This window comes from Convolutriloba macropyga, chromosome 12 (genome assembly GCF_964194025.1).
Source record: "Convolutriloba macropyga chromosome 12, txConMacr16.3, whole genome shotgun sequence".
Classification (NCBI taxonomy): Eukaryota; Metazoa; Xenacoelomorpha; order Acoela; family Convolutidae; genus Convolutriloba; species Convolutriloba macropyga.
Genome location: NC_134479.1, coordinates 11,873,748 through 11,901,207, shown reverse-complemented (window position 1 = coordinate 11,901,207; position 27,460 = coordinate 11,873,748). Strand labels below are relative to the sequence as shown.

Here is a 27,460-nt window from a genome sequence, read left to right as displayed (position 1 = left end):
GGTACGCTCTTCCTAAACCCAAGTTATGAACAAAACAATTTCAACCACTGACAGGTTGTTCATGGCAGTTTGCGGGCCATCTTGTTGCGGAAAAACTGAGCTGATTTTCAAAATGCTACTACATTGCACATTTTCCCCAGAGTTTCAAAAAATCTTTTATTTTTATCGGCATGATCAGCCAAAAATTCAGTCATTAGAGAAGAAACACTGAACATTGAATTCAAACAGTTTTCTGGTTTTGAACTCATTTCAGAGTTAGAAAACTGTCTGCTTGTTTTTGACGATTCATGTGAAGAAATTTTCAACGACAAAGAGTTTTCTAAATTAGCAACTGCGGGGCGACATAGAAACATTAGTGTAAAATATGTTAAACACAACTTGTTTCAAGAGAGCAATTGGTCTAGAACGACTGATTTGAATACAACACATATAAGTTTGTTCAAATCACCACGAGACACACAGTTAAATTAACTTTATTTGTCGACAACTGAATGACACAAAGTTTTTGATGGAAAATTATGAGCTAGCAATCAGGTGCAGTTTGGTCATTTGTTAATCGACTTAGATCCAAAAACATCCGACGTCCTACGTTAGTGTTCAAATATTGTTCCTCCAGGTCCATCACTTTCATATCTTCCATCAGCTAAGGCTGTTATCACCGACTTAACTGATGGTGAGAGAGAAATAACTATGTATGCTGCGGCAGCTGCTAGATTTATCGGACTCAAAAGTACAAAAAATAATCAAGACAGCTCCAAATAAGTTCATTAAATTCCTTTGCGAGTGCTTACTCAATATTGTCAATGCAAACGTTCCAGTTAATAAAACCAAATTAGAAGTTTACGAGAAATCATTCAAAACACTACTATCTAATCAAACATGTTTGAAACAAAAGAGGAAACTTTTAGCCAAAGAAACAGAGTTGGTAAGAATATTTGGGTTTTCTTGCTATCGATACTTGACAAAAGAATAATGCATACGGAAGAATTCATTTTAATTCCATAACGAATGTTTTTTTCACATCAAACCGTAAAAATTGAAATTTTGGAAAATCCTATTTATGAAAAGAAGGCATCTCAACTATCACTATTTCAAAGAAATCAGTCTGAAAAACCACAAAAAGAAGAAAAGCCTGTTGAAATTATGAGCAATGTTCACAAAAACAAGGAGGCTACCAAAGAAGAAACATCAGAACCAGACAGCGAAGACAGTGAGATAGAACCAATATTAAAGAAACAAATAGTTTCTCAGTCTGAGTCTATAAAATCTGAATTTGAACCAATGGGGAAAAACCAAATTAAGCGATCTGAATTCTTAGTCGAACACATTACACAATCTGACGTCATTTCCATTGAAGGAAACGATGAACTTTATATCAATAAAGAACCACTGGGCGTCAAAATTTCTACTTTTCTGTACAATTTGCAGCAAACCACAAAAAAATGACATTAAAAAGTACTCAAAATTTTGACTGCTCTCGATATATCACCACATTTAGTTGCAAACTTTTATGCCAAGCAAATCTTGGAAAACTCCTCGGAAAGTGAACAAGAATTCTACCCAAGCCGAGAAAAAACCCGCAGTAGTGGATCCAAATCAACCACACAAAGAGATTACGAATAAACAAGTGAAGAAGCGACAGAACAAAAAAGAGACCAGTCAAAAGAAATGGTCTTTCTTCTCCTGAAGTAAAACGTTTCGACCAGCTTTATTTAAAAGGACCAGCTTCTTATGGAAGCATAAAACGCTTACATACTCAGAGCAAGCGGCCATTAGGCAAAGTGCAGTCCAATTTGGAGACAAAACCGTCTTTCACAAAGTACCGTTCATTTCTAATAAAATTTCCCAGACTGAAAGTTCTTGTAAAAGACATAAATGAAATTTGATTATTGGGTTTGGCGCACGTTGACAAACTAGCAAATTATTACCGTAACATAAAGTATCTCCTGGTAGCAGTTGACTGTCTATCAAGATACTTACGTGTGGAACCCTTGAAAACAAAGTATGCGACGGAAACAGCTGAAGCATTCCAAAAGATGATCAAAAATAGACAGCCTGAAAAAGTGTGGGTTGACGATGGTAAAAAGTTTCTTGGACTTTCAAACAATTGTGCAACAAACGTGGACTTCATTTATACAGTGCTTTCAGCGAAAAAAGTCTGCATTTGCAGAGAGGAACATTAGGTCACTCAAAAAGATAATTCATCGGTACCTCGAAGAAAAGTGGACATAGTCTTATGTTGACCAATTAGACCAATTTGTGAAAGCAATCAATTCAAGAGTAAATCGGATAACCAAACTTGCCCCAAATAAAGTTACAGAAAAGAATGTACCGCGGTTAGTGTCATTGATCGCGCAAACAAGCACAACCCAGAAGCCCAAGTTTTACGTTGGGGATTTTGTGAGAATAGTTAAAAAGGACAAAGCTTTCCGGAAAAGCTACAAGCACTCATTCTCAGACGGAGTCTTTGGAACAACGGGATTACCTACATTAAACCCACTAACATACTCTTTAGTCGACGCTGACAACGAACCAATTCAAGGAAAGTTTTATCAACCAGAATTACAAATTGTCAGGCTCCCTCCTGTTGAAAATTTCCAATAACAGGTTTCAACACGAGTTTACAGGTCACGTTGTTTCCTCCGCTTTAATGGAAATATTTGAATCAAACACACTTGCATCATTTCGGAATTTTTTAAATGACGAAATTCAACTCTCAGGTGATTGGCGAGTGGCGCTAAGTGAAATCATATTCCCAACAAAAATAGAAAATATTGTAAACGGAAATCCGAATGTGTACAACTTAAAAGACTATGAAGTTTCTCAAAAGATGTCTTCTGGAGCCAATGTTATTTCGAGATCTTATAGCAGGCAAAAACTATGCCAGGAACATTTGATACGGTGGTGCAACTTCTTGCCACAGTTAAGCGCACAGTTGGACTGCCCCATTTTGCTTTCAGAGAAATTAAGAGCTCCGGAAATTTTGCCAGGGAAGTATGAAGGAATCAAATTTCCCAGTGAAGAAATCCCCAGCATCATTGGCTTTGAAGGTATATCTGACGGTAACGGAGTTCATATTGGGAACAAAATGAATCCAAATGCAATCAGGCTTATGAAAAGTGATGAGACAAAAGCATATTATGGGGAATTTCCAGCTGACCTTTGTGCTGGAAAGCATCCTATTTTCATCTATACAAACATAATTGAATACCAATAGTCGGTGACACTAAGACACCGTTTTGAGAGTAATTGATTTGAAATAACGTCTGAAAAACGGTAGTGTATGTGAGCTTGAACCAACTCATAGAATCGTTTTTACAAATTTAGACTACAAGAAACTTTTGACCAACACAATCCAATCAATTTCATTTGAACTGCGGACGGAAACAGGACAAATAGTTCCGTTTTCAGAAACGGGAAAAGTTGTTCTAACTCTACAATTCAAAAAAAATTCCCAATAGAATGGATTCTTACTATGCTAATCAGGCGACGTCTTTGCCTCATTTCTCTGGACATTATCGACAAAGAGGAAGTGGTTTTGGCGCTTTAGCTGCAGGAATTGGACTCGTTGCAATGCCCCTAGCACGTCGCTTCATTTTACCAACTGCTAAACGTATCGGAAAAGAGCTCCTGAAACAAAGTGTACCAGAGATTCTGGATGTAATGGGCAACAAAAAATCTCCTAAAGAGGCATTTAAGAACACAATTTCAAACACTGTTGAAAAACAGACAGGAGGCTCTCGAAGAATTACTTCGCGTCGGAGGGAAAAAATACGAGGCAAGCCAGTGAAAGTAGGCGAGAAACGCAGAGAGACCATTTCAACGCAAAGAGCACCAAAAAGAAGTCGTTCGGATTTTTTTGCTAAAGTGAAAGATGATCGCTAATTTGTTACCATCAGAAGCAACTCACAGCTCAATGGATTTATTTGAAAAACCCTCACTACTGGTGACTTTTGATGGTAGTTTTTGACAAAAATTGGGTTCAATCTACAGCCCAAGTGGACCCATATTAGAATTTGAAGTCGCTGGTGACAGAAACAACTTCTTTGATTTACAAAAAATTTTTCTCGAGGTTAATTGTAAAATTGTCCAGTCTTCTGAAACTGATTTGAAATATGACGCTGCAGCCAGCGCTGACATTACAAAAACAGATTCTCCCTACTTTTGCAATGATGTGTTACATTCACTATTCTCTGATTGGAGAGTGTCTGCTAATAGACAAAAAAATTCAAACGCTAACGGAAATTATGCTCACAAAAGTTTCAATGAGACCGATTTCTCACATAAAAAAGTTGCAAAAAATACATGGCTGGCCTGTCAAATCTACTCTTATGAGGAAAACCCGTTAACGCTATCAACTGCAGAAGTGAACAGAAGAAAACTTTCGGTGAGACAATCAGCTGAATGCACATTCTATGGCAAAATTGCTGTAGACTTTTTCACTTGCGACAGACATCTGCTAAGTGGTGTGACACTTCGAATTGCATTCAGACGCTCAATTGATGAATTTGTTAGAATTTCTGATGATGCTGCGAAACAATACAAAGTAAAAATTGTCGAAGCTAATTTGTATGTGCGGACGATGACCTTTAATGATGCTGTTGTGTCCGCCATTGAAAAAACATTTTTTAGTCCCGCCTCCTATCCTTACCTTGAAACCCTCACAAAAACGTTTCTGGCTTCAACGGGTCTACACAATTGGAAACAAGAAATATATTTGCGAAAGAACCAATCCGCCCACTGGCGATCTGCTCAAATACAAATGAAGTTTTTCTGGGTAACAACCGGCAAAATCCATTTCATTTTCGAAAATTCAACCTTGAGCAGATTTATTTATATCGAAACGGTTTGCCAGTGGCAGATAGTCCAATATCTACAGCTGACGACAGACGTCTTTACTTTAATACAATATCGGATCTAGCTTACATTGATAATGGACAGGGAATAAGTTTGACAGATTACTCAAACCATTACATAATGGTTTTTGATTTGACCAGTACCCAACAAGCATCCCATGACTTGCTTTACACTGAACTGACAAACTGTTCAATTTCTATTGAATTAAATTTTTCTGTGGCCTTGCCAAACAATATTGAGATTTTCATTATTGGTGAAAAAGCTAGTACAATTTTTGATGATATTTCAAGAAGAGTATCAAAGAATCACATTTTGACAAACTAAAAATGGACGAAGACGATATCAATGATCTAATTCAAAGATGTGCTTTACTCAAGCATAAATTTCTGCGTGTCGTCACAAATAATTTTCCCCAAATTTGAAACCAACAGTTTCCTAATGGTTAACGCAGCAACTGCAGAAAGTTTTGGTACCCATTGGTTAATATTGTGTCAGAAAGAGGAGGATCAGTTGTTCTTTGCTGACCCTCTCGGACAGTCTATTTCGTCATACAAAGATGTCTACCAAACAAAAATTTCTCTAGTACAAAATGGAAAATTTATCACTTACTGAAGGATCAGCCAATTAAAAGTAAGAACTCAAAACTTTGTGGTCATTTTTTATATTTATATTGCTCATTATATTTTTAACTCACAAAAAAAAAACTTGAGTGATGCTCAATTAATTCGCTTTGCTTTTCATATGATGTTTTAACCCTTCCTTGATCGCAATAAGTTAATTTTTTTCAAATTTAATTTTTTCTTCATACACAAGGCGAACACTGAACAAATCAATATCAATATTCAGTTTTCCGTATCCACTAACAAAAATATCCATAATTTGACAAAAAGCACCGGAATGAGGACCAGACAAAATGTTTTCAGCTCTTTGGATAGTTTCTTTTTTAACAAAATTAGTTTGAACTAGTTTCGATGGAGGACGGGCGTTGTAGATAGTCTTTTGAACAACTACGGGCATCTTCTCACAGGGTTTTTGATTCATATTCACCTATTTTGCATTGCTGTTTTTTACATTATTGTGGCAGGCAAAATCTGGCAGTTGTTTGCGTACTGTCTGTGAGTCAACTTTATCTGTGGAGCTGTTGAATTCAACCGGCGATTTGAGCTTTGTAAAAACGTCTCCATTAGTCTCCAAAGTTGCTGCAGTCGAAAATAAGAGTTTGAAAGGTTGTAAAATTACAAGGCAAAGGAAAGTTCTGGTTTTGTTTCAAAGTTTCCTTTTCGAAAGTTGTTGTGTCAAGCAAAACGTGATAATGGTTATTTACTAAACCGGAAAGCTCAGAGTCAAAAAGGGCACACAATGCATGAACATTTGTTTTAGAAAGGGCAGGTTTATCTTCGACAATCTGAAACTTGAACTGTTTTTGAAATTGTTTAAAGTAATTTGGTGAGCGCTTGTACATCGCCTCAACCATTTTTGTTGCTGGTGTTGGTCTTAGAAAATTCTTCTGACTTTTGTTGGAATCGTGGTTTTTTTGCTTGAGGTGGTTTTGTTGATTCTTCTTCTGTGAACTCAAAGCGTATATCTGCTGACTTTTCAATCAAGTTCTCAAGTTCTTGAACAGTTAGAGAAAATCTCTGCTAAAATTCTTAATTCCAATTTCTTGAACAATTTTAGAAACACATAGGTCCCCGTCCTTTCATACGTTTTCACAGTTGCTCTGATTAAGCGCTTATCAGTTTTCGAAATGTCGAAATAACAATCGCCGAATTCTGTGTCTTTAGTGGAAGTGAAAGGCATGGCGCAACCAAATTTTATCTCTTTTAAATAAAGTTGCGAGCGCTCCAACTCAATCGCGGCGGCAGGCTTGGATTACATATGGGTCATCAAAAACTGAATTAAAAACAAATGATTGGCAAACACAGTCTCAAGTACACCTACGGCGTACTTGATTCTGTTCATTATGAATTTTATGGCAAAAATATGTTACACGAATGTGATCTTTTGAACAAATTCACCTGCATAAAGCACTAATATACACTAGAAATGAGAAACAGATGCGACCTCAGATAATAAATATAGATGTTGAACACAATTTCAAAGGCATAATGCACTCATATACGCTAGAAATTAGAAACAGATGCGACCTCAGATAATAAACTTACATTTTGAACACAATTTCAAATGCATAAAGCAATAATATACACTAGAACTTAAAATCAGATGTGACCTCAGCTAAGAAACTACACATTGAACAAAATATATAACAACAGTTAATTGAAAACAGATGTAACCTTAGATAACAATCTTTCGTACGCTCAAATTAAAATTGTGTGTGTGTGTGTGTGTGTTGGCTCAAAATTAAAAACATATGTGACCTCCTAGCTTACGTGAATCTCTTGCAAAATTTGTAAACAGAAACCCTGAGCTATAAATCGGCGGCATTCATATATGTGTTGAGTCAAATTGCAGTTTGGTTCCAGCAACAGCTTCCAATCTGTTTAACTGAATTCTTTTACACTTAACTTTTAAAATGTCGGTAAAAATTCTCGCAGAAATCGAGGCTTCTTGGGAAAGAACATTAGTTTGTCAGACAGTTTATGTAAATTTTGTGGTTCTTATTCAACAACGAAAACAAGACGATGTGTGGCACCTTTACCATCACAGTCTTCTTCCAAAGCTTCTTATAAATGCAATTGCCGCCCTGCCCGAGAAAACCGACCCATCCGAAAGCACTATTATTACTTCTGGTGGCCACCTACCTGCAATCTTGCTGCCAGCATTTCAAGATTGTAGTATGGACACATTACCTGATGAAATAAAACGTGCTTTCTACCGGTACGACTGTGACTGCGTTTGTTTGTTTGAAAATCATCTCGGAGCTTATCAAGTTTGTGATGATGTTGGCAAATTGTGGGGAATCAAAACTTCACCGTCTTCACCAGACAGTGAGACAACACTAGCTAGTCTACCCACAACAAAAGCAGTTGACCCAAGTCCAACTGTTACGCCGACACCTAGCCCATCTTTCTTCGCTGGAATACACAACAACAACAACCCTCCAAACAAATTCGATAACTTTGACGGGAACGTTCTCTCCGGAACAACTTTTCAAACGCCAAAACGAGAGGCTCTGATCAACAGTTTTCAAACTCCCACTTGTTTAGAGACTCCAAACGTTAGCGGTGCACCAAAGAAAGCGGCGACTAGAAAATTCTTTGATGGAGTTATTCGATTAAATTAACTTAATTAAATCTTGAAACTTTACTTTGATATAAAAAAACTGTTTCAATTTTGAGATGTTAAGTTGTGCGTGTGTGTATGTGTTATACAAGTTACTTCCTTTCTTTTTCTTGAAACTGAAATACAACATTTTTTAATGTCCGTTTTGTGTTTCTATTCAAAAGTTAGATAAAAATAAAACTCAAGTAAGTAATCGTTTTCAGACTTGTTCAAGAAAGATTTTTACTTACCCCTACGACGCATTCACAGATATTATATTCCTAGCAGGCATTCATGTACTGCAATCACTATGAAGTATTTAGTTTTTGTGGTAATAATCCAGAATTAGACTTCTGAATCAATAAATTTTGTAAACATCTGTTTGTTAAGCCTGAAATTATACAGAATTAACACATTTTCTGTATTGCAAATTGAGTGCACTTTTTGGCTCAAAATACCTGTTAACATTATGCCAAAACAGTGGCAGCATATGAACTCGTTGTCGAAAATTTGTAATCCATCAGAGATAAAATTCAGAAAATTGCACTTTAAAACCAAAATGATGTCATTAGGCTCTGGTAAAAAAATTTTAAAGTCCCCTAGCAGCAACTCCTAGCTTTGGGCTCTCGTTCAACGGGGTAAAAAAAGCAGGTTTGTGAAGAAAAATTTGAAAAAAGTGAAATTTTTTTTTGATAGATGACCTCTGACCTTTGACCCCAAAAATGTTGGCTTCAAAAAACATTTGGGATGAAACTGATGGTGCAGAGGTCCTCAGCACACTGTGTCTTACAAAACATCTCATCACGCTCGTCAAATTTAACTTAACCTTTACAGAGATAATTAGTGCCTAATTAACGGCTAATTAGCGACTAATTAATATAATTGCTAAATAACGAAAAAAAGTTTATTCTTTTTGCAGCAATGTCTTTGTGGGAACATGCTGGATGTTTTTGGTCATAAGCATCATGGCCAAAAAATGGCTTCTTCACCGATTTCCAAAATATCTGGGCGTCAGTGTCACATCAACATCTGGCATTAATTAGCATATGAAGTACCCTAAGGAAAGATGTTAGATCGCGTTTCTTTGTTTTTTTTTGCACATTGTGGGCCTACGGCATCAATTTCTCTCATAACCTCATAACACCTGTCATCGAAAAAGGCTTCAGAAAAAAGACTCATTTTTCTGTCATTTAATTGTCATTTAATGACATTGGTTTATGATGATTGACTGAAAAAAAAACTTTTTTTCTGTTCGTTTTAGAGCATTTTTTAGTGCGGTCCTATGTTTTTCGGCCCGGGGAGCAATTTCGCTAATCACACTTGACAGCGTAGGACAACTCTAATCACCCGTTTTTTAAGAGGTCCAAAATGGCACTTTTCGAAAAACTCAAAGAAATTAACATGTTTCTCCGCTTTTTGAAATGCATTTTTTGAAGTGATTGACACCTCTGAGCGTCTAGTAGCACATAGTTTTGAAATCGCAAAGTGTTTTACATCTTTTTTGCGTTTAATTTCAATAAAAATTCGAACCAAAAATTTCCCGCCAGTTTCAACCAATAAAATTTGACAAATTCAAATATTTGAAGTTGGCGCCCGCCAAACAACGTTCTTATACAGAGTGCCTTTCATGTTACACTCTTCGTAGCAAATGCAATTACCACAAAGTCCAATACTAGTTTTCCGAATCATTCAATTCTTTCCTAAATTCAATTCAAGTTGTTATATTCAAGTCAAGTTGTTATATTCTATCCTCATGACTTTTGCTTGTCGGTATTGTGTGACTCTGCGCTTACCACCAGAGGAAGTTGTTCTCGCCATGAAACAAAACTTCATCCAGATGAATTGAAATCAAAAACTTATCACTGTTCTTTGTGTGAGTTTACATCTCAAAAAATGTCCGAACTGGAGCAACACATGCGAACTGAACATTCAAGGTTAACAAACTGTTGTCAGGCTTGCCACCTCGGATTCAACTGTTCGCACCTCTATGCCCAACAGGCAAGGTTTTTTCAATTCCAGTCTTTAGTGCTGAGTTTCAATCTACTCAACCCCCCGATCAGTCAGTTTTTAACGGCAGTCTGCAATCCTCCCCAATAGAACCCACGGATGAAGAAATGGTGCTAGCAAGAGACCTTCAAGCGTTCATGAAGTTCAAACAGCAGTGAATTCAGGAGCTAATTGATCAGAAATTATCAGCGGGCCCGCAAAAAGTTCATTTCTCGGCAGAAAGGCACCTTCTCAAACAATTTCGTGAGCCTGATGAAGACGACGAGCGTATCACCGTCTTCGCTAACTCTCTGATGACTCCTGTGTACGCTGAAGGGCTCTCAAAAGACAATTTTGTAGAAATGGGGGAATAAATGCTCGCTGTGCTGTTCACCTTTGCCTCTTCTGGAAGTGGATGGTTGCTTGAAAAAGTTCGCGTTAATATCAAGTTCGCCAACTACAGACAGGCCAGCGGTTCTTCCTATACCGACTTACCGCCACATTTACAAAATTCAACTCAACATACGGAACATACGGAACCATACAGAAAACAACTGTTTCATTTACAGCTTTGTCGCAGCTTCCTATCTGAAGAACAACGATTTTGAGGGAGAAGAAGGACGAAATGACTCTTTAAATCTAACATCCCCCGAGTTCTATCAAAACTGTCATCGCTTCAGCCTGCTTGTGAGTTTGCAATGCCCATGGCCTTCAATGACATTGATAAGTTCAAAACACTTAACGACGTAGAGGTTAACGTTTTTGGATTTGAAAACTGAGATTTGTTTCCGATGCGACGAGTGTCCAAGAAGTCTACTTCAAGTCTCACTCTTGACATACTTCTTCTTTATGAGAGCGACAAACATCTTTACGTTCTTATAAACAATTTAAAGATCATGTTGAAGTTTGCGGTAACAATCCACCAGCTGTTATGTTATTTGCATGCCAAAAACCAGCAACAAATTATACAAATTCAACAATTGGTCTGCAGCTGGTTTTCTCCGCTGGTTATCTGTTTCGATTTCGAATCGATTCTCAAAACCCGTAGAGTCCTGCCCAGCTAGTTTAGAGAGTGCATCAACCCGATCAATTGAAATACATGAACCATGTGGATTTGCGATAGCAGTCATAGGGCATGGTAATCTGAAGCCCAAATTCAGTAAATTGGACAGTTCAGTCAATTCCATGCAAAATTTTGTGCAAATGACTCATAAGCTTGCCAGAGATATACACGGGCAGAAACGCAAGTACCCGTTCTATCGCGGTGACCGCTCCACTCTTCAGAAGAGTGAAACAAAAAATGCTGGATTTGCGAGAGTGAATTTCTGGAGAACGATGAGAAGGTCTTAGATCATTGTCATTACACCGGCAACTTTCTGGGATGGGCTCATCCTCAATGCAACAGAGCGAGAAGAAATTGCAATGTCATTCCCGTTATTGGGCATAATTTTCAAAATTAAGACCTGCATCAGATCTGTTTAAGTCTTAATGATTGCGAACCCACTACAACAATCAAGGAGGTGATACCATCCACTGATGAGAAATATATAACAATGGTGCTAGGAGTGAAAGTGGGTTTTTTTTCGAGACGGCTGACAAAAAACTTGTACCTATTTACAATTACATGCGGTTTGTAGACTCCTAAAAATTATTCAGTGGATCGTTAGAAAAATTGGTTGAAAAGTTGCCCGATTCGGAATTTGCTATAATGGAGTCCATGTTTGCCGATATTACCCGCTCCGAACATCATCTTCTCAAACAGAAAGAAAGGCTATTACCCCTACTCATACATGTGCGACAGATCAAAGTTTGCAGATCAAGAGTTGCCAACACTTGAGATGTGGAAGAAAACACTAGATAATTGGAAAATATCAATCAGCAGCCAGGAATTGGAAAAAGCAAAACATATGTGGGAGATATTCGAATGTAGAATTATGCAGGATTGTCACGATTGCTATCTGAAGCTGGATGTTGCGTTGCTTGCGTACTGTCGAAAGCTGAGCTACCAAACCTATAGGTTAGATGCAGCCCAATTCTTTACAGCACCAAATATGGCAAATGATGCTGCACTGAGAATTACCAAAGCACGCGTGGAGTTAATGACGGAACCGTAACACTTACACATGATCGAGCCATCAGTGAGGGGCGGCATGACATCAGTATTTGAGACGCGATACTTAAAAGCAAATAATCGATATTCGCCAGGGTTCAAGCCTGAAGAACCATCTACGTTTTGGATTCAGCGTAGACGCTAATAATTTATACGGCGGTGTAATGCAAGAAAAATTTCTTCCCCTACGCAACCTCCGATTCGCAAATGAAGTATCGATCAGTTAAATACAGAATATGCCAACAATTTCGACCATTGGGTACTTCATTGAGGTGGACCTTGAATACCCGGCAAGAATTCACGACCAACAAAGATTATCCCCTTGCGCCCGTGAAGGAAATAGTGTTAGATGCCTGGCTAAGCGAATTCCAAATCGACATAAAAGAGCGGTTCAAAATACCCCAGGCAAAGGTTTCCAAATTGCTGCAGACAATGTATGACCATAAGAATTATGTTTTGCACTTCATGCTACTACAGCCATACGTTCAAATTGGAATGCGCATTACTAAGCTGCACCGCGAGCTACAATTCAACCAAGAACAAATGGCTGGAACCCTAAATTACTCTTAACAGTAATATGCACAAGAGTGCAACAAATAAGTTCCAGCAAAACTACTACAAACTAATGAATATTTCGGTCTATGGGAAAACCATAGCATCAAAAATGCGCCGCTTGAAAGTAGAAAAAACTCGCAATGCTGAAAGAGCCGAAACAATAGCGTCCGAATTCTAGTTTGAAAGATTCAAAGTTTTCGGGGAAAACATGGCGGCAATGTGCTCGAAGCCAAAAATAATAAACTGGAACATACCAACAATTGTTGGTGCAAGCGTCCTCGACCTAGCAAAATTCTACATCTACAGATTCTACTATTATGTTATTCGGTCTAATTTCTCCTGTCGATTGCTCTACTCAGATACGGACCGTCTGCTTTACAAGGTGGAGGTAGACGATCTATATTACGAACTGGAAAAGCGAACCCAGGATGTGAAAAATGGGTTCGAATTTCCTCTTACCCTGATGGTCGTGCACTCCATAATGATACAAATAAGTGCAAAGTCTTGAAATTTAAAGATGGAATTTAGTGGGGACATTATTTCGGAATTCATCTTCCTTAAACACAAAATGTATTCTATAACTTCTAAGGGTTAGTATTATAATTTTTTTTCACGCAAAAAACTAACACTGTAACCTCTAGACAAAACTGTTAAATTTCAATTAATAAAGTTTACCTCTTTCAGGTTGTCGTAAGCTGTCAGCAGAAGGCGTCACAAAAACGGCGCAAAAACTGCTGACCCATGAATTGTATTAAGATACACCATAATAACCTCGGAAAATCAGGTCTTGAAAACAGTAACAGCTAATAAAGTTTCACTCTCTGCTTTTGATAAAAAGCGGTACATTTGTTCGGCCGGTTTATCAACCCTTAAACTCGGACATTATCCATTACAATCATATGTAGAGAGCGAAGGGGATAGTGATTCACTAACTTGGTTCCATCCCAATCAATCAGACAGTCAAATAAGTTGGGATTTTAGCGAAGATAATCTAAGCCATCTGTTCAAAGACAGCCAAGTTGATTGGGACTTTGAGAGTAATGCATTACCACCCCCCTGCTAAAAGAATGCGCAAGTACTGCAGTGAGAGATTAAATCAACTACTGGACAATGCCAGTAACTATTCGCCGCCCGATCCTGGACTGATTAACGCGAGCAATATCAGAGACGAAGACATCCCCGATGACCAACTAGTTGGTTTTGATAGAGCTAGCAGCTCAGAAGAAGAGCAAAGTGTTTGCTCTCTGATTATTATGAAGCCAGTGAAAGTAGCGGCGAACAGTAGTTTCTACGTAAAAATTCATTTCAAATGCTTTTATACAGACTTTACTGTGTGTTGATTTCAGTTTAAATAGAGTTGATTTTGTTTGCTGTGCTGCTTTCAATTTGAGAGGCCTTGATTCAGATTTTAATAACAGTGCAAATTATACGAAACTAATTTTAGCCTAAGTTCACTAAACGGACGCCAAAGAATAGAGTGGCGGCTATACATGTATTTCCCCGCTCAGGTTTATACCCTATTATCCCATGGTTAAGGATCATTCCATATTATCCCCATGCAAATCTATACCCTATTATCATGCATGGGATTTATATCCTATTATCCCCATGGCATGATAACTCCGCCCCCTTTCCTAGTGCGCTATATGAATACTACTTATATATATATATATATATATATATATATATATATTTATTTATTTATATATATGTATATATATATATATATATATATATATATATATATATATATATATATATATATATGGGAGGTGTAATTTTGTGTTTGTGTTTGTGTGTTTGTGCGTTGTTGTGGGCAATTGTGTATATTTTTTGTCTCTCCCAAAAACAGGAAATTGTCAATCTAGAAATCAGGCAAGCACATCTAATTCATTGTTTTATTTCCAATCAGACTAGACTATTCTTTCTCAATTAGTGGCTTCATTTTCTCTGAAAATATTATTTGCATACTTCACATTGAGGTGTAAAAAATATGCAGTTTATACGGATTGACAATGAAGAAAAAATTGACGTGGAAATATATAAACTTAGTGTGTAACACCAAATTGTCTCCCCAGATTTACAAGTGATTTTCAATTCTTCCAATAAATGTTGCTGTTTTCTGTTGACCACTGAAAACATTTTAAAATGGCGTGACTATTCTACAACCATGAAAAAACAAACAGTGGCTTGTTATGCCAATTTATGTACCAAAAGAAATCTTGAGATCATGATACAGGACTGATTTTACTATTTATTATTGGTTATGGATATGATATATCACTTCTGGTATGGTATTAGACTAGTGTCCGGGATTTATAATTCGGAGCAGACAGTAATTTAAAGCGAAATGATTTAATTTGATGCAAAAAGTGATAAATCTAAAAACAATTATAAAATCACGAGCAGAAGAAAATCAATTTGGCTAGCTTATCTTTGTATCACCTAACAGAGCTAGACTGAGGCTGTTTCGAAAATGTGACCACGAAACAATTTTTTGCAAGCCAGTTGACAAGTTGTGATGTTTTTCAGCTTCAAGTGAAACAATTGCTCAAATACAATCCATATTGATGGACATGGGCGCACTCTCTGTGGATTTACTTGATACAGCATCTATGACGCAGTACTTTTATGGACTCGTAACTGGTCTGGTGATTGAAACCGGTTATGAAGGCACTTTTATAGTGCCCATTCATAACAGTGTACCAGTGAGAGAAGCAATTCAGCAGGTCAAAATAGCCGGCCTTGATATAACTAGTTAGTGATTCGGAAAGTTAGAACACATAACAACACTGAATTTCAAATAAATCATTAGTTGCATAATTTTATTTATTCAAAACTATCTATGCTGCTCAACTGATTGAACTCGATTCCTAGGTTTTGTTATTTTTTTGTGAAAACCATTTAATAATTAGACCAAAATGGTTTCAATAGAACTGGTTTTATCAAGCATAGCTCTGATCAGAATTATTTTGACCCGCAAAAGAGCACCCAGATCAAAATTGGTTCCGAGCAGACCAACTTGCCTTGTGCACAGGGGTGCCAGACCCATTTTTGTTAAATACAAACGTTACATTACTTAGTCTTTGGATCTACTCCCCAGGTTGAAGTCTAGACCCAAATTAAACTAGGATCAGACTATCCAGACAGAAATGACTATAGGGTCCAGGTATAGGGTCCAAACTTTGATAGACTCAAATTCAAACCATTCTGCGCACTATAAACAGACTATGATTAGACCTTCCAGACCGAAGTGACAGCTCATCAGACGTGATCTAATCCAATGTGCCCCAGGCTGACAACACAGCTCAAAAACGGTCGACTTTTGATAAGAAATAACAGGTTTGACGTTCGTTAAGAGAAATTGACTTGAGTTTTTGACCGTTTTCTCTGGAAATCCCTAGTTCACATTTTAGCTCACGAAAATACCGTCCTTGACCAAAATTGTCCATTAAAAGACCTTGCTCGACCGAAATTGGGTTTAAAAAGACATTGAATTGACATTGGAGAGAGCCTCGACAATATATGGATCTAAAAAAATCCAACCGAATAAGAAAATTGAAGTTTCAGACGTAATTTTGCAAGCTTTCCTAATAACAATTTTTAGAAAAAAAGAAAATTGATCGGGTCAAGGAATTTTTCAAACTGATCTCAATAGGTTCTGGAGTCCATAACCAAAAAAATTTTCGATAAGGCTTGTCCCGAAAAAAAGTTGGTGAAAATTTCTGATATCAAATTTAAAAATTTAGGTCAGGTTATTGTGTATAGTTGACAGAAATCAACGTGCTCTGCTCAATTCTCTTATAGTAGTTTGTTGGTATATTTTTTTGCTGTTTTGATGTTTAGAACTATCGGAAGATAGAGTTTTTGCCTGCTGTTTTGATAGTGGTGGACTCTCATTACACTCAAGTGCGCTCAAAACTGCCCTTGATCAGACTCAAGTGCGCCCAAAACTGTCTCTTATCAGACAAAAGCGCGCTCAAAACTGCCTCTGATCAGACTTAAGTTCGCTCAAACCCTCCCTTGATCAGACCTTTCAGCCGCAAGTGAAATCTGATCAGAGCTTACAGGCCGCCGTGAGCTCTGATCAGCGACTAGATTTAAACACACACGAGACTGTAATTATTGTTATAATAAATGAGTTTCATTAAAACTGGTGTCTCAGGCAAAAACTTCAATCAAATCATCTCAAAATCAAGTGTTTCGTGAAATAGGAAGTTTATCAGAAATTTATAGAATGAAACCTTCAATGATTTTGCAAAAATTCGCTCAAACCAAAAATGAACTATGACCGTTATCTATAAGAGACTTCTGGTTGCTAGTTCCAATTTCAAAGGGACCCACCACTTCTTAGCGCTTGAACTCCTTTGTTCAGGTTTTTTGATTGAAGGCAATGAAGTCCAACTCAATCTCTGGTCAGAACAGAAATCCTGTTCTCGGCTCTTGAAAGAGCCATAATCACCTACTTATTAGAAAAGAAATGAGAGAAAGTTGCTCAAATTGATATCTGATCAGATTTTTGTGCGCTCGAAGTGAACTCTGATCAGATTCAACAACGCTCGACAATGCCTCTGATCAAACTCAAGTGCGCTCCTCGAAGAGCCCTCTGATCAGACTCATGTGCGTTCGAATCCACCTCTGACCAGACTCTCCAGACCAACGTGACCTCTGATGAGTGACTAGATTTAAATTCACACGAGACTCTAAGTTTCATTTTAATTTACGCATTTAATAAAAATTGATGTCTCCGGCAGAAAATTCAGTCAAATCAATTCAAAGTCAGAAGTGTTTTTGTAATATAAAAGTGTTTGAGAATTTTATAAAATGAAAACTTTGCATGCTTTTGCTAAAGTTCGCCGGCACCATAAATGAACTAAGCGTTTCTTATTTATAAGAAACGCTTAATTTTACATCTGCGTTTCCTATTTTTAATGGGACCTACCACTTCTTCGTGTTTGGACTGTTTTGTATTTATTGTTCCGATTGAAGGCAGGGGACTCCAAATGATTCTCTGGTCAGAACAGTCCTTTTCTTGGCTCGTGGCAGAGCCATCACCATTCATTAAAAAATTGACATATTTCGGACGTTCAAGGTGACCTCTGATCAGACTCAAGTGCGCTCGACATGGCCTATGATGAAATTCAAGTGCGCCCGGATTCGCCTCTGCTTAGACCATCAGGACCGAATTGAAATCTCATCAGACCTTTCAGACCGTAGTAACCTCTGGTCAGACCTAAATTAGACGATGGTCCATACTATTTTGGGCTCGAACAGTTTTCCAGACCCTGTATTTCTGGTCTGGGAATGAACTGGTGTGCGTTCGAGTGGGACTGATCATAGCTCAATTTGGGTCTCAACCTCAACCTGGGTCATCAAAGAAAGTTGAACTCTCTTTTCGACAAATTTCTTCGAAGTGGTTCATAAAATCTAGTATTTTGTGGACTGGCTATTTTCTGCAATGGGACCTCTTGGTACTGATAAGACCAACCAGACACTATAGGTAGTTCTGATCAAACTGATCAGTTCACTAAAAAGGACTCAATTCAGGCTATTCAGACCATAACACCCGTATAAAACCGCGGAAACCGGACTCTAGGCAGTGCTGCGATCAAACTGACTATATTGGGCTCTGAACACAGTTCTGATAAAATTATCCAGACCGTAGGTAATGTTCTGATCAGGTCGTATATTGGCTTGCTGATTCTGTCACTGCCCGGGTCGAGGTTTTTGGGTAAATTTTCGTAAGAAATGCGGTGAATGCGGTGAATTTTCGTAAGAAATGCGGTGATTGCGGTGAATGCGGTGAAAAAAAAATAATTCACCGCTTTTCACCGCATTTCTTACAAAAATTCACCACCAAATTCACCGCATTTCTTACAAAAATTCACCGCATAGACTATTATGGCAAAATAATGTAAGAAATGCGGTGAATGCGGTGAATGCGGTGAAAAAAATAATTCACCGCTTTCTCTCAAGCGGTGAATTATTTTTTCTCACCGCTAGATGCGGTGAAAAAAAATAATTCACCACATTTCACCGCATTTCTTACAAAAATTCCCCGCATATGGTTTCCAAAGTTTACTGAATCTGATTTAAATTCACAAGAATTAACAAACAAGTAAGTGACAGTTGGCGCAGTGGAATAAGCATTGGAAGGCATGCAGGAGGTCAGAGGTTCGAACCCGTGTAGGGACGATTCTTTTTTGTAAGAATACTGAGAACGCGGTGAAAAAAAATAATTCACCGCGATTCACCGCATTCACCGCAAAAAGATGTAAGAAATACGCGGTGAAAATTATTTTTTTTTCACCGCATTTCTTACGAAAATTCACCACCAAACCTCGACCCGGGTGAGTCTCACTTTACGCCCTGTTCGCAACTAAAGTCGGCCCGATAAGGGTTGAATTTGTTTGCACAATCAACATGGGGAGGGTAATATACGTTTTTTTTTGGCAGAAAATTATTCAGCAGGAAGTTAGTAATTTCAAAATAAGAACGATTTCAGAAGAATCTGGAACTATATATTACCCATTTAAAAACGTCCCGCTGAAATTTTCGGTTTTATCATCAAATTTTTGCATTTGACAAAAAACGGAATAGTTTCTGATGTTTGTTTTACTAATAAATTTCATTTAATGGTGAGTAATTTTTTCCGCTAAATAGTCATTTCTAACATGCAAATGGAACTCCTAAACTCTTTGAATTTTTAATTCCACTTTGTCCGGAAAAAAACCTCATTGGTTTTTCGTTGTTATTGATTTTTAGTTGTAAATATGCGCTTAATAATATTCTACAATAAGTTGGTTATAATACGGTTGAGGCGTTTCCCAAACTGACCAAATTTCATAGTCCGAATTCTGCACAGTAGTAGACTCAGAGTAGGAATTCCCTATATACGGGCAGCATCAGACACAGAAAACTGTAGGGTATAGTTTGCCTGGAAAAAAAAATTTTGCTTGATTTTATCAAAAAATATGTTTTTTTTTTGAAAAATTGGACCTTAGTCTGATTAATTCTTATTTAAACTGAACCAAAAACATGGCAAAAAATTTTCAATGTAAGCCAAGGACAAAACATTAGAAATTTTCTAGTCTAGCGTGCCTGGAAAAAGTGCTTTTATCTTTAATTGCATATAAGCGAATATAATTATTTTAAAATTAGAGGGTTTTGTTTGTGCTAAGGAGTTTTCCAAAATTGACCAAAACCAGAGTTCTTTATGTGCAGGTAGCATGAAATACTGAAGATTTTTGGGCATAGCGTGCTTTAAGAAAATATCCTCACATCATTGGTTTTTAGCTGAAGATAAAAATATAACCTCATATTAATTTTACCGGATTTTAATTGGGTTAAGGTGATTTTGAAACAAAACCAAATAAGTCAGAATTCCACTGTATGCATAAAAATTGTTTGGTTGTGCATTTTCGCAAGGTTTGCGTTTTGAGCGGTGAATTTATTTATTTTCATCGCCTCCTGATGTTAGCGGTGAAATTCTACAAAATTGAACGCTATTCTTACAAAATTCATCGCATATGTTTTACATGAAATATGGTTATTCTGATTTAAATTCAAAAAGAATAAATAAAAGAAAGTGTGAGGTGGCACACTGGATGGAGAGGTGGCAGGACCTCAGATGTTCGAACCCGTGTACGAGAAAGTTTTTGGTAAGAATTGCGGTGAATTCAATGACAGAAAAATTTTCACCATTAAAATTGCAAATCTTACAAAAATTCACCGCTAAAGTCAACGCAAATCTACAAAAATTTGCCGCTTTCACCGCATTCACCGCTAAAAGATGCAGGCGCTTAGCAGTTAAAAATTTTAATTTTCACCGCTATTCACCACAACTCTTAAAAAATTTTTCTGTCTAAACCTCGGCCCGGGAATCTAGCCTAGATCTGAAAACATTTTAGTGCTCACCAATCATTAAAAGATAGCTGTTTCAAAATTAGAAAAAATAATTCAAAAGAGAAACCTCTTTTACGGAGGGTTTATGGTTTTGTTGGAGCGAGCATTTATTTAAAAATTTATCGAAATTTTTACTCATCTTTGCCATTGTCTGGAAAACTGTCCCTTTTATTGTTCTACCACTCAATTTCTGATATGGTTTCAAATTGTGGATAGACGAGCAAAAGGGTAGAATTTCGAGGAAAATACTCAGCCTTGTAAGATTTGAGTTCACTGAGGAACAATAACTGTTCACAAATAGATTTTTCCTTAAAATATCAGCGCATTTCACCACTTAATTTATGCATATATTAGATGCTAAAGTACAGTTGATCAAAGAAAGTGCACCCTAGTCGAGACCGAATTGTTAACTTGTAACAACTAGCCAGAAATTTTTTCACATTCTCGACAGAAAAAGTAAAAAATACACATATTGGTCAACTGATATTTCATTGAGTAATGTAAACTAACAACAGATTGAGGGTCCCGCTATCTATATGAGAAAATGCTGTTTAATCGAAAGGGAAGAATTTTCTTGTGAACTTTTAGTCGTGCATAGAGCCTTGAAAATCGAATGGTTTATTTGTAAGAACTTTTAAGTCGATCGGTTAAGTTTCAGTCGAAACTGAAAAACACAAGAAACAGGAATTTTTTATTCATTTGATTTAAGAAAATTGCCAGTTGTTTTTTCTAAGTTTCTTGAAATAAAGAAGCAAAAAACAAAACCTAACAGGTTTATGGTGGTTTGAAGAAGGAAATTTCAAAATTGTTCAAAAATTTTTTTGTGTAATTGAGTCTGGATGATTGATTTTTTAATTCTCAATTAGTGCAATAGCTATCCAAAGGCAACAGTCATTTTGAGGGAGATGAATTCAATGTAATTTTTGTCTGATGGTCCCACTCTGGCTGTAACTTCCAATGTAGCAGAAAAAAGAAAAATTAATTGACTTAACATTTTTATCAGTAAAATTTTTCAGAATTGCGCGAGCGGACATCTGCTACCAATAGCAGATTGGCTGTAACAGAAGAACAACAATTAATGGTCTGCTTTTGCATAAAAAAGAACTGCAATGAAGAGCATTTTGAGTTCAACACTTGATTCTCTTTCTCTGTACTTTCAATTTTAACTTTTCTAAACTTTCGTGTTCACATTCTCTACAAAAAATCATAAAAGTACACATATTGGTCAACCGATAATTCATTGAGTAATGTACATTAATATCAATTTGAATGTCCCAATTTCTTTATGAGAAGTTGCTGCTTAGCCGAAAGTGAATAAACTTTTTTTGTGAGTTTTTAGCCGTGCAAAGAGCCTTGCAAGTCAAAGGTTAAGTAGAAGTGATCACTTGAGGGTACCTTCCGGGTGAAATGTTTAACTTGTAAGAACTTGCAAGTTTTTGGAAGAATTTGAAAGGAAATTGTCCATCTTCTCTAAAGAAAACGTAAAAAGTAGACATATTGGTCAACTGATATTTAACTGAGTAATGTACATTACCAACAGTTTGAGGCTCCCGCTGTCCCTATGAGAAATTGCAGCTTAGTCGAAAGGAATTATTTTGTGAATTTTTGTTCGTGCAAAGGGCCTTGTAAGTGGAATGCTTAACTTGTAAAAACTTGTAAGTCGAAGGGTTAAATTGTAAGCTTCAGTCCAAACTGAAAAAACTTTAAAAGGGAATTTATTGTTGACTTGATAAATGAAATTGGCCAGTTACATTAGAGTTTTTTGAAGTAAGGAGGCAACAAACTAAGGCTATCAGTTTTTTTGGTTTTTGAAGAAAATATATTTAAGACTGCTCAAAACTTCTTTTGTGTTAAAATTGTTTCTAGACGATTGATTTTTTAATCTCAATTTGCGCAATAGCTCTCCGAAGGCAACGGTCTTTTTGATGGAGTTAAACGCGGAGTATTATTTGTCTGAAGGTCCCATTCTTCCTATAGTTTCCAATGAAGCAGAAAAAGAATAAATTGATAGACGTAACATTTTTGCAAAAAGAATGTTTCGGAATTGCAAAAGCGGATTTCTGCTACCAACAGCGGATTGGCTGCTCCTGGAGCAGGGATGAAATACAATTGAAGAGCTCTCATGCAGAAAAATTGAACTGCATTGAGGAGCATTTAAAAATCAACACTTGATTCTCTTTCTCTGTACTTTCAAGGTTAACTTTTCTAAGCTTTCTTGTTCACATTCTCTACAAAAAACCTAAAAAGTACACATATTGGTCAACTAATATGTCATTGAGTAATGTACATTAACAACAGTTTGAGGGTCACGCTGTCTCTATGAGAAGTTTCTGCTTAATCGAAAGGAAATAACTTTTTGGCGAACTTTTAGTCGTGCAACGAGCCTTGTAAGTCGAATGGTTCACTTGTAAGAATTTGCAATTTTTTGGAACAAAAATTGGGAATGCGATGCATATGCCTTGTAAGAATTTGCAGGAAACTTGAAAGTTATTACAAGTTAACCATTCGAATTCGACGCGGGCAGAAGATGACAATACGTTTTTTGAAGGACTTTGAAAATGGATATAAAACGCGCTTTGAAAGTGGTGAATTTTGCATTCCTGTAGCCTTCCATCAGTTGCGAGTTGTCACTGGGAAAAGAGGCGTTTTGAGCTGCAACTCTTTTACCAAATTTTCCTGTCAAATTTTTGGTTACTTCTTTACCTAAGTTAGCCCTAGCACTTTTGATTGGTATTCTTGAACTTTAGAATCCTGTTTTGTACTGCTCCAAATTTAAGTTATATCTCCCAGCTTAGTAAGCACACGGCTTCGACCAACCCCCCCCCCCCCCTCCACAGGATATTGTTTTACTTAGCAACGTGCTATATAAAACACAGAATTTGTTGGTGGGGGTTAAAAACACAGGGGGTGAAAAGGAATAGCTCTGGATTTTTCTTCTCAGGATCAGGTCCGCGACTCAAGACGTGTATGAGACAGACGGAGTTGTGTCGCCGACAGGGGCCGGATGCGACCCTTTATAGTAGACTGGACGGAGTCTGGGTTGCGCCATCCGTCTGTTTCATACCTATTTTCGGTCTGTTTCATACCTTTTTTTGGCTTATTCGGTCTGAACCCATACCTGATGTTCGGTCTGATCGATCTGAACCATACTCAATTCTTGGTCTGTTTCGTCGGCCGATGCCCAATTTTCAGTCTATTCAGTCCGACCCAAACCCAAATTTTGGTCTGTTCGGTCTGGACCATACCCAAAACTCTGTTTGTCCTGGTCCATAACTATCCTTTGGTATAGGCTCAAAAATCAGTTATTAACCTCTTTGGAGAAGTAATATGAAGAAAGTTAGCTCTCTAAGCAGCTTTCAAACAAACTATTCAGACTGATCAAAGTCCCGAAGTCCATCCAAATACAGTACCCTAGTTCTAACTTAATGTCAAATTTGCAATAATTTTTAAAGAAATTTGCAAATTTTGTAAAATAATGTATTAATTTCACAAATATTTGCAAACAGGTCTGAAAAATTGTGTCTTTTATAGTTCGCAGTTGGCTTTGCAGTGTGATTTTACCACAGAAATAGTTTACAAGGTGTACTTTTTACATTTTTCAATTAAAATAAGCAATCTCTGAGGAATGGTTAGGAAAATAACTCACATTGATAAATTAAGCAGAGCTCGACCGGAACGAACTTGGCCCATCGTTTGCAAATTTTTGCAAACTTAACATTAATTTTCAAAATTTTGCAAATTTGACCTTGTGAAGAGATCATTTGCAAATTTTTACAAATTTGGCATTTTTGATCAAAAATTTCCAAATGTTTGCAATTTTGGCATTAGTTTAGAACTAAGGGTAGCCAGTCCTCTACAAAAAATTATTTGAGTCCTAAGTTGACCATTTTTGTAAGCAGTAGCTGATCTATAACAACTAGCAACATAACGTTTAAACGTTTAAGACGATTAAACATATAATGAAATTCGATGACTGAACACGGCGATTTTCTTCCATTTGAAGACTTTTTTGTTTAAACAATGGATAAATTAGTGTAAGCTGAGTTACGGAGTTACAGCCATAAAGTGTGAAACGCATAAAAAGTAATTCTCTTAGTGTGAGTCTACTAGTCTAAGTCCGTCGGTCTGGGGAAGGGTCTGCCTTGGGTCTGTTCGCTCTGGCCCAGGTTAAACAAAAGTCTGTCAAGTCTCGCTTCGGTCTGTCACGTCTCGCCCAGAGTTTGGCCTTGGGTCTGTTTGGTCTGGCTCAGGCTGGTGAAAGTCTGTTTGGTCTGTCCCATATCTGATTTTTGGTCTACTCGGCCTGGTCGTCACTGTCCGTGAACCAAGTTTGCCTGGCCCATTCTTGTCTTGGGTTAGGGATCCCATCCTGGGTTAAAATTGCATCAAAAACTGATATCAGCAGTTTGTCGTCCAAAATCATCTGAAAGGTTGATAAAAAGCTTTCGCGAGTTTGTATTTGTTAGAAGGTTGAGAAAGAACAACCTAGTGTAAATTGTGCATAAGATAAGCTTGACATAGCTTGACAAGAAGCTCTACTTGTTCAACGTATACTTGGCTAGAGAAATGAAGCCGTGAGGAACAAGAAAGAACGTGAGAACGGGATATAAGAGATGCCCAAGTTCAAGAGCTTAAGACCAGTTGGTGTAAATGGGTAGCACACTAGGCTTGCAAGTAAGAGATGCAGTTTGGAATCCAGTACTGGTCCATTTTCACAGAAGTTGCACCTGCTTAGACCCCCTAACAGTATTTCATTAGATTTGATCAAGGGAAAATAAATATATTGTTTGACCGTTTTGGTTTTAGAGTTCCTGGACAGCCTTATTGAAGGAGATGGAAAGTATCTTGACATAGATTATGTTGATCAGATCAAAAAAGAATTCTGCTACGTCGCAAAAAACTATTACACAGAACACGCAACTCCTGTTTCCCTCAATCTTCCCTGGGGCGGTACCGTAACTCTTTATGATTCCCAGTTTAAAGCTCCAGAGCTTTTGTTCTTTCCTATACTAGAAAATTCACGGGAACACGGTCTGGTTGTTGCAATCTTCGATGCCATAAACCTTGTTCCCTCACACAATGACAATTGGGAATTATTTCTGAGAAACATCGTTCTGGGTGGCGGAAATTCGATGTTGAAAGGTTTGAAAGAACGACTTGAATCCGAAATTGGCAGAGTGGGGGATACCGATATCGATGTCACTGCTTCGAATGATAGACAATTTTCAGCTTGGATCGGAGCGTCAATGGTCAGTGCTGCATAAAAATGTCTCTTATCTTCTTATTGGAAGCAACCAAGAAAAAAACTTTCTCTCAAAATATTTTGTAAGCTCATATTCGATCAAGAGAAATTAAATATAGAAAGTTGTATTAGCGCTGGAAAGCCGCGCAAGAATGTGTCTAAAATTCGATCTGAACAGTATTTTTGTGTAAATTGAAGAATGTGAATAAATCTGCCTAAATTTGAATTCAAGATAACAAGGATTAATACGAATTTTATTAAAAAGGAGCTTTTGTGGTTTCAGTTTAAAATTTCTTGTAATTTTGTTTTTATTTGTTTCTACATGAAGCGCTTATTTATCTTTTTCATCAGGGACTAGAAATTTTGGATAAATCGCATTATGATTCAAACAACTCAAAAAAAATTATAACATTTATTAACAAAATTATAACACCTTAGCTTTCAATTCCGTCATTTTCCTCGAATCTATTTGGCGTTTATGGGAATCTATTTCTATGTTTATTTTTAATCTTTATTCTTATTTTTGATCTGCATGATGTACATATAAAATTGTGCGAACATTTTATGCCAGCATTTTAGGCCATCTTTTACTAATGTAAGGTCAAATGATATTTAAGTAATTTAATGTTTTGTTAGTTTTACATAATGTTATATTCTTAACTTTCAATTGCCTCTTTTATCCTTTGCATTTTATCCTTATGTGTATCAGAGGAAATTAACAATGTTCTGTTTTTAAAGCGTCCAAAACCCAACTCATCGACTTTTAAGATGATAAATGTTTCACAAATTTCGGATGCTGGGTAGTTTTTGTCACCACCTCAGAGCCAGTACCGAATGGCAAAACTACTGATTTGAAACAAATATTTACATAAAATGGGCTGAAATGCAAAAAAAGAACAAAAAATTTTAAAAAATAGTTTCTGCAAAACTCGATCTTCCCTTAAGTCCGGATAATAACCAATATCAAATGAATAAGTTTGCCGTTAAAACATTTTAAGCTTTGTTAGTAAATTTTTTTGGCAACTTTTGTCAGAATGCGAATTTTTGTCATTTTCCCAAGCGTCAAGATGGTGCGTGAAGAGAACTGAAATGAATAGCTGAAAAACAGTCGTTGGTGGAGAGCGAATTAAACTGAGCAAAAACAACAACAAAATTACGTGTGTTTAAATAAACTTGGCCGCGTCCAATGACAAACTTGAAGAATTTCTTACTGAATTGGAAAACAATGCCGAAAACTCTATTGTTATCCAAATTTGTTGTATCTTCCAGGCTGAATTGATTGCTAAAGACAATTAAATTGCCCCATTGAAAGAGGATGTTCGCTACCTGTCGAAACAAATTAATAAACAAGAAAGATTCTTATATAAGTAGTTCGGATCTTTTCAACAATTGCCCCCCCCCCCCCTTTGCAAAGGGGGGGGGGGTGGGGCTATTCTTGAATAGATTTTAAGCGAGCGATTTATTAACCAATCAGAGACGACTAATAAGTTTCCGGGTATGCTCATACTGTGTTAAACTGGATAGAATAAAATGCGCCATGCTAGGACAATTAGCCGAAAAGGAATACAAAGCGAAAAGAATTT

At 37.0% G+C, this 27,460-nt stretch overlaps 1 protein-coding gene across 1 annotated transcript; it reads left to right on the top strand.

Moving 5' to 3' along the window:
• The first annotated feature begins 15,265 nt into the window (after positions 1-15,265).
• Positions 15,266-26,177, top strand: LOC142350706 (actin-related protein T2-like). The gene is made up of 2 exons (XM_075402642.1): positions 15,266-15,487; positions 25,442-26,177. Exons 1-2 carry the CDS (start codon positions 15,301-15,303, stop codon positions 25,897-25,899), a joined length of 645 nt encoding a protein of 214 aa, XP_075258757.1. The 5' UTR covers positions 15,266-15,300; the 3' UTR covers positions 25,900-26,177.
• The last annotated feature ends 1,283 nt before the right edge of the window (positions 26,178-27,460 follow it).

Bases quoted from the DNA above. Each gene is read 5' to 3' on its own strand.
- LOC142350706 (XM_075402642.1), top strand. From the start codon at position 15,301: ATGGACATGGGCGCACTCTCTGTGGATTTACTTGATACAGCATCTATG. The intron at 15,488-25,441 runs GTTAGTGATTCG...TTTTGGTTTTAG, and splicing joins AGCCGGCCTTGATATAACTA to AGTTCCTGGACAGCCTTATT.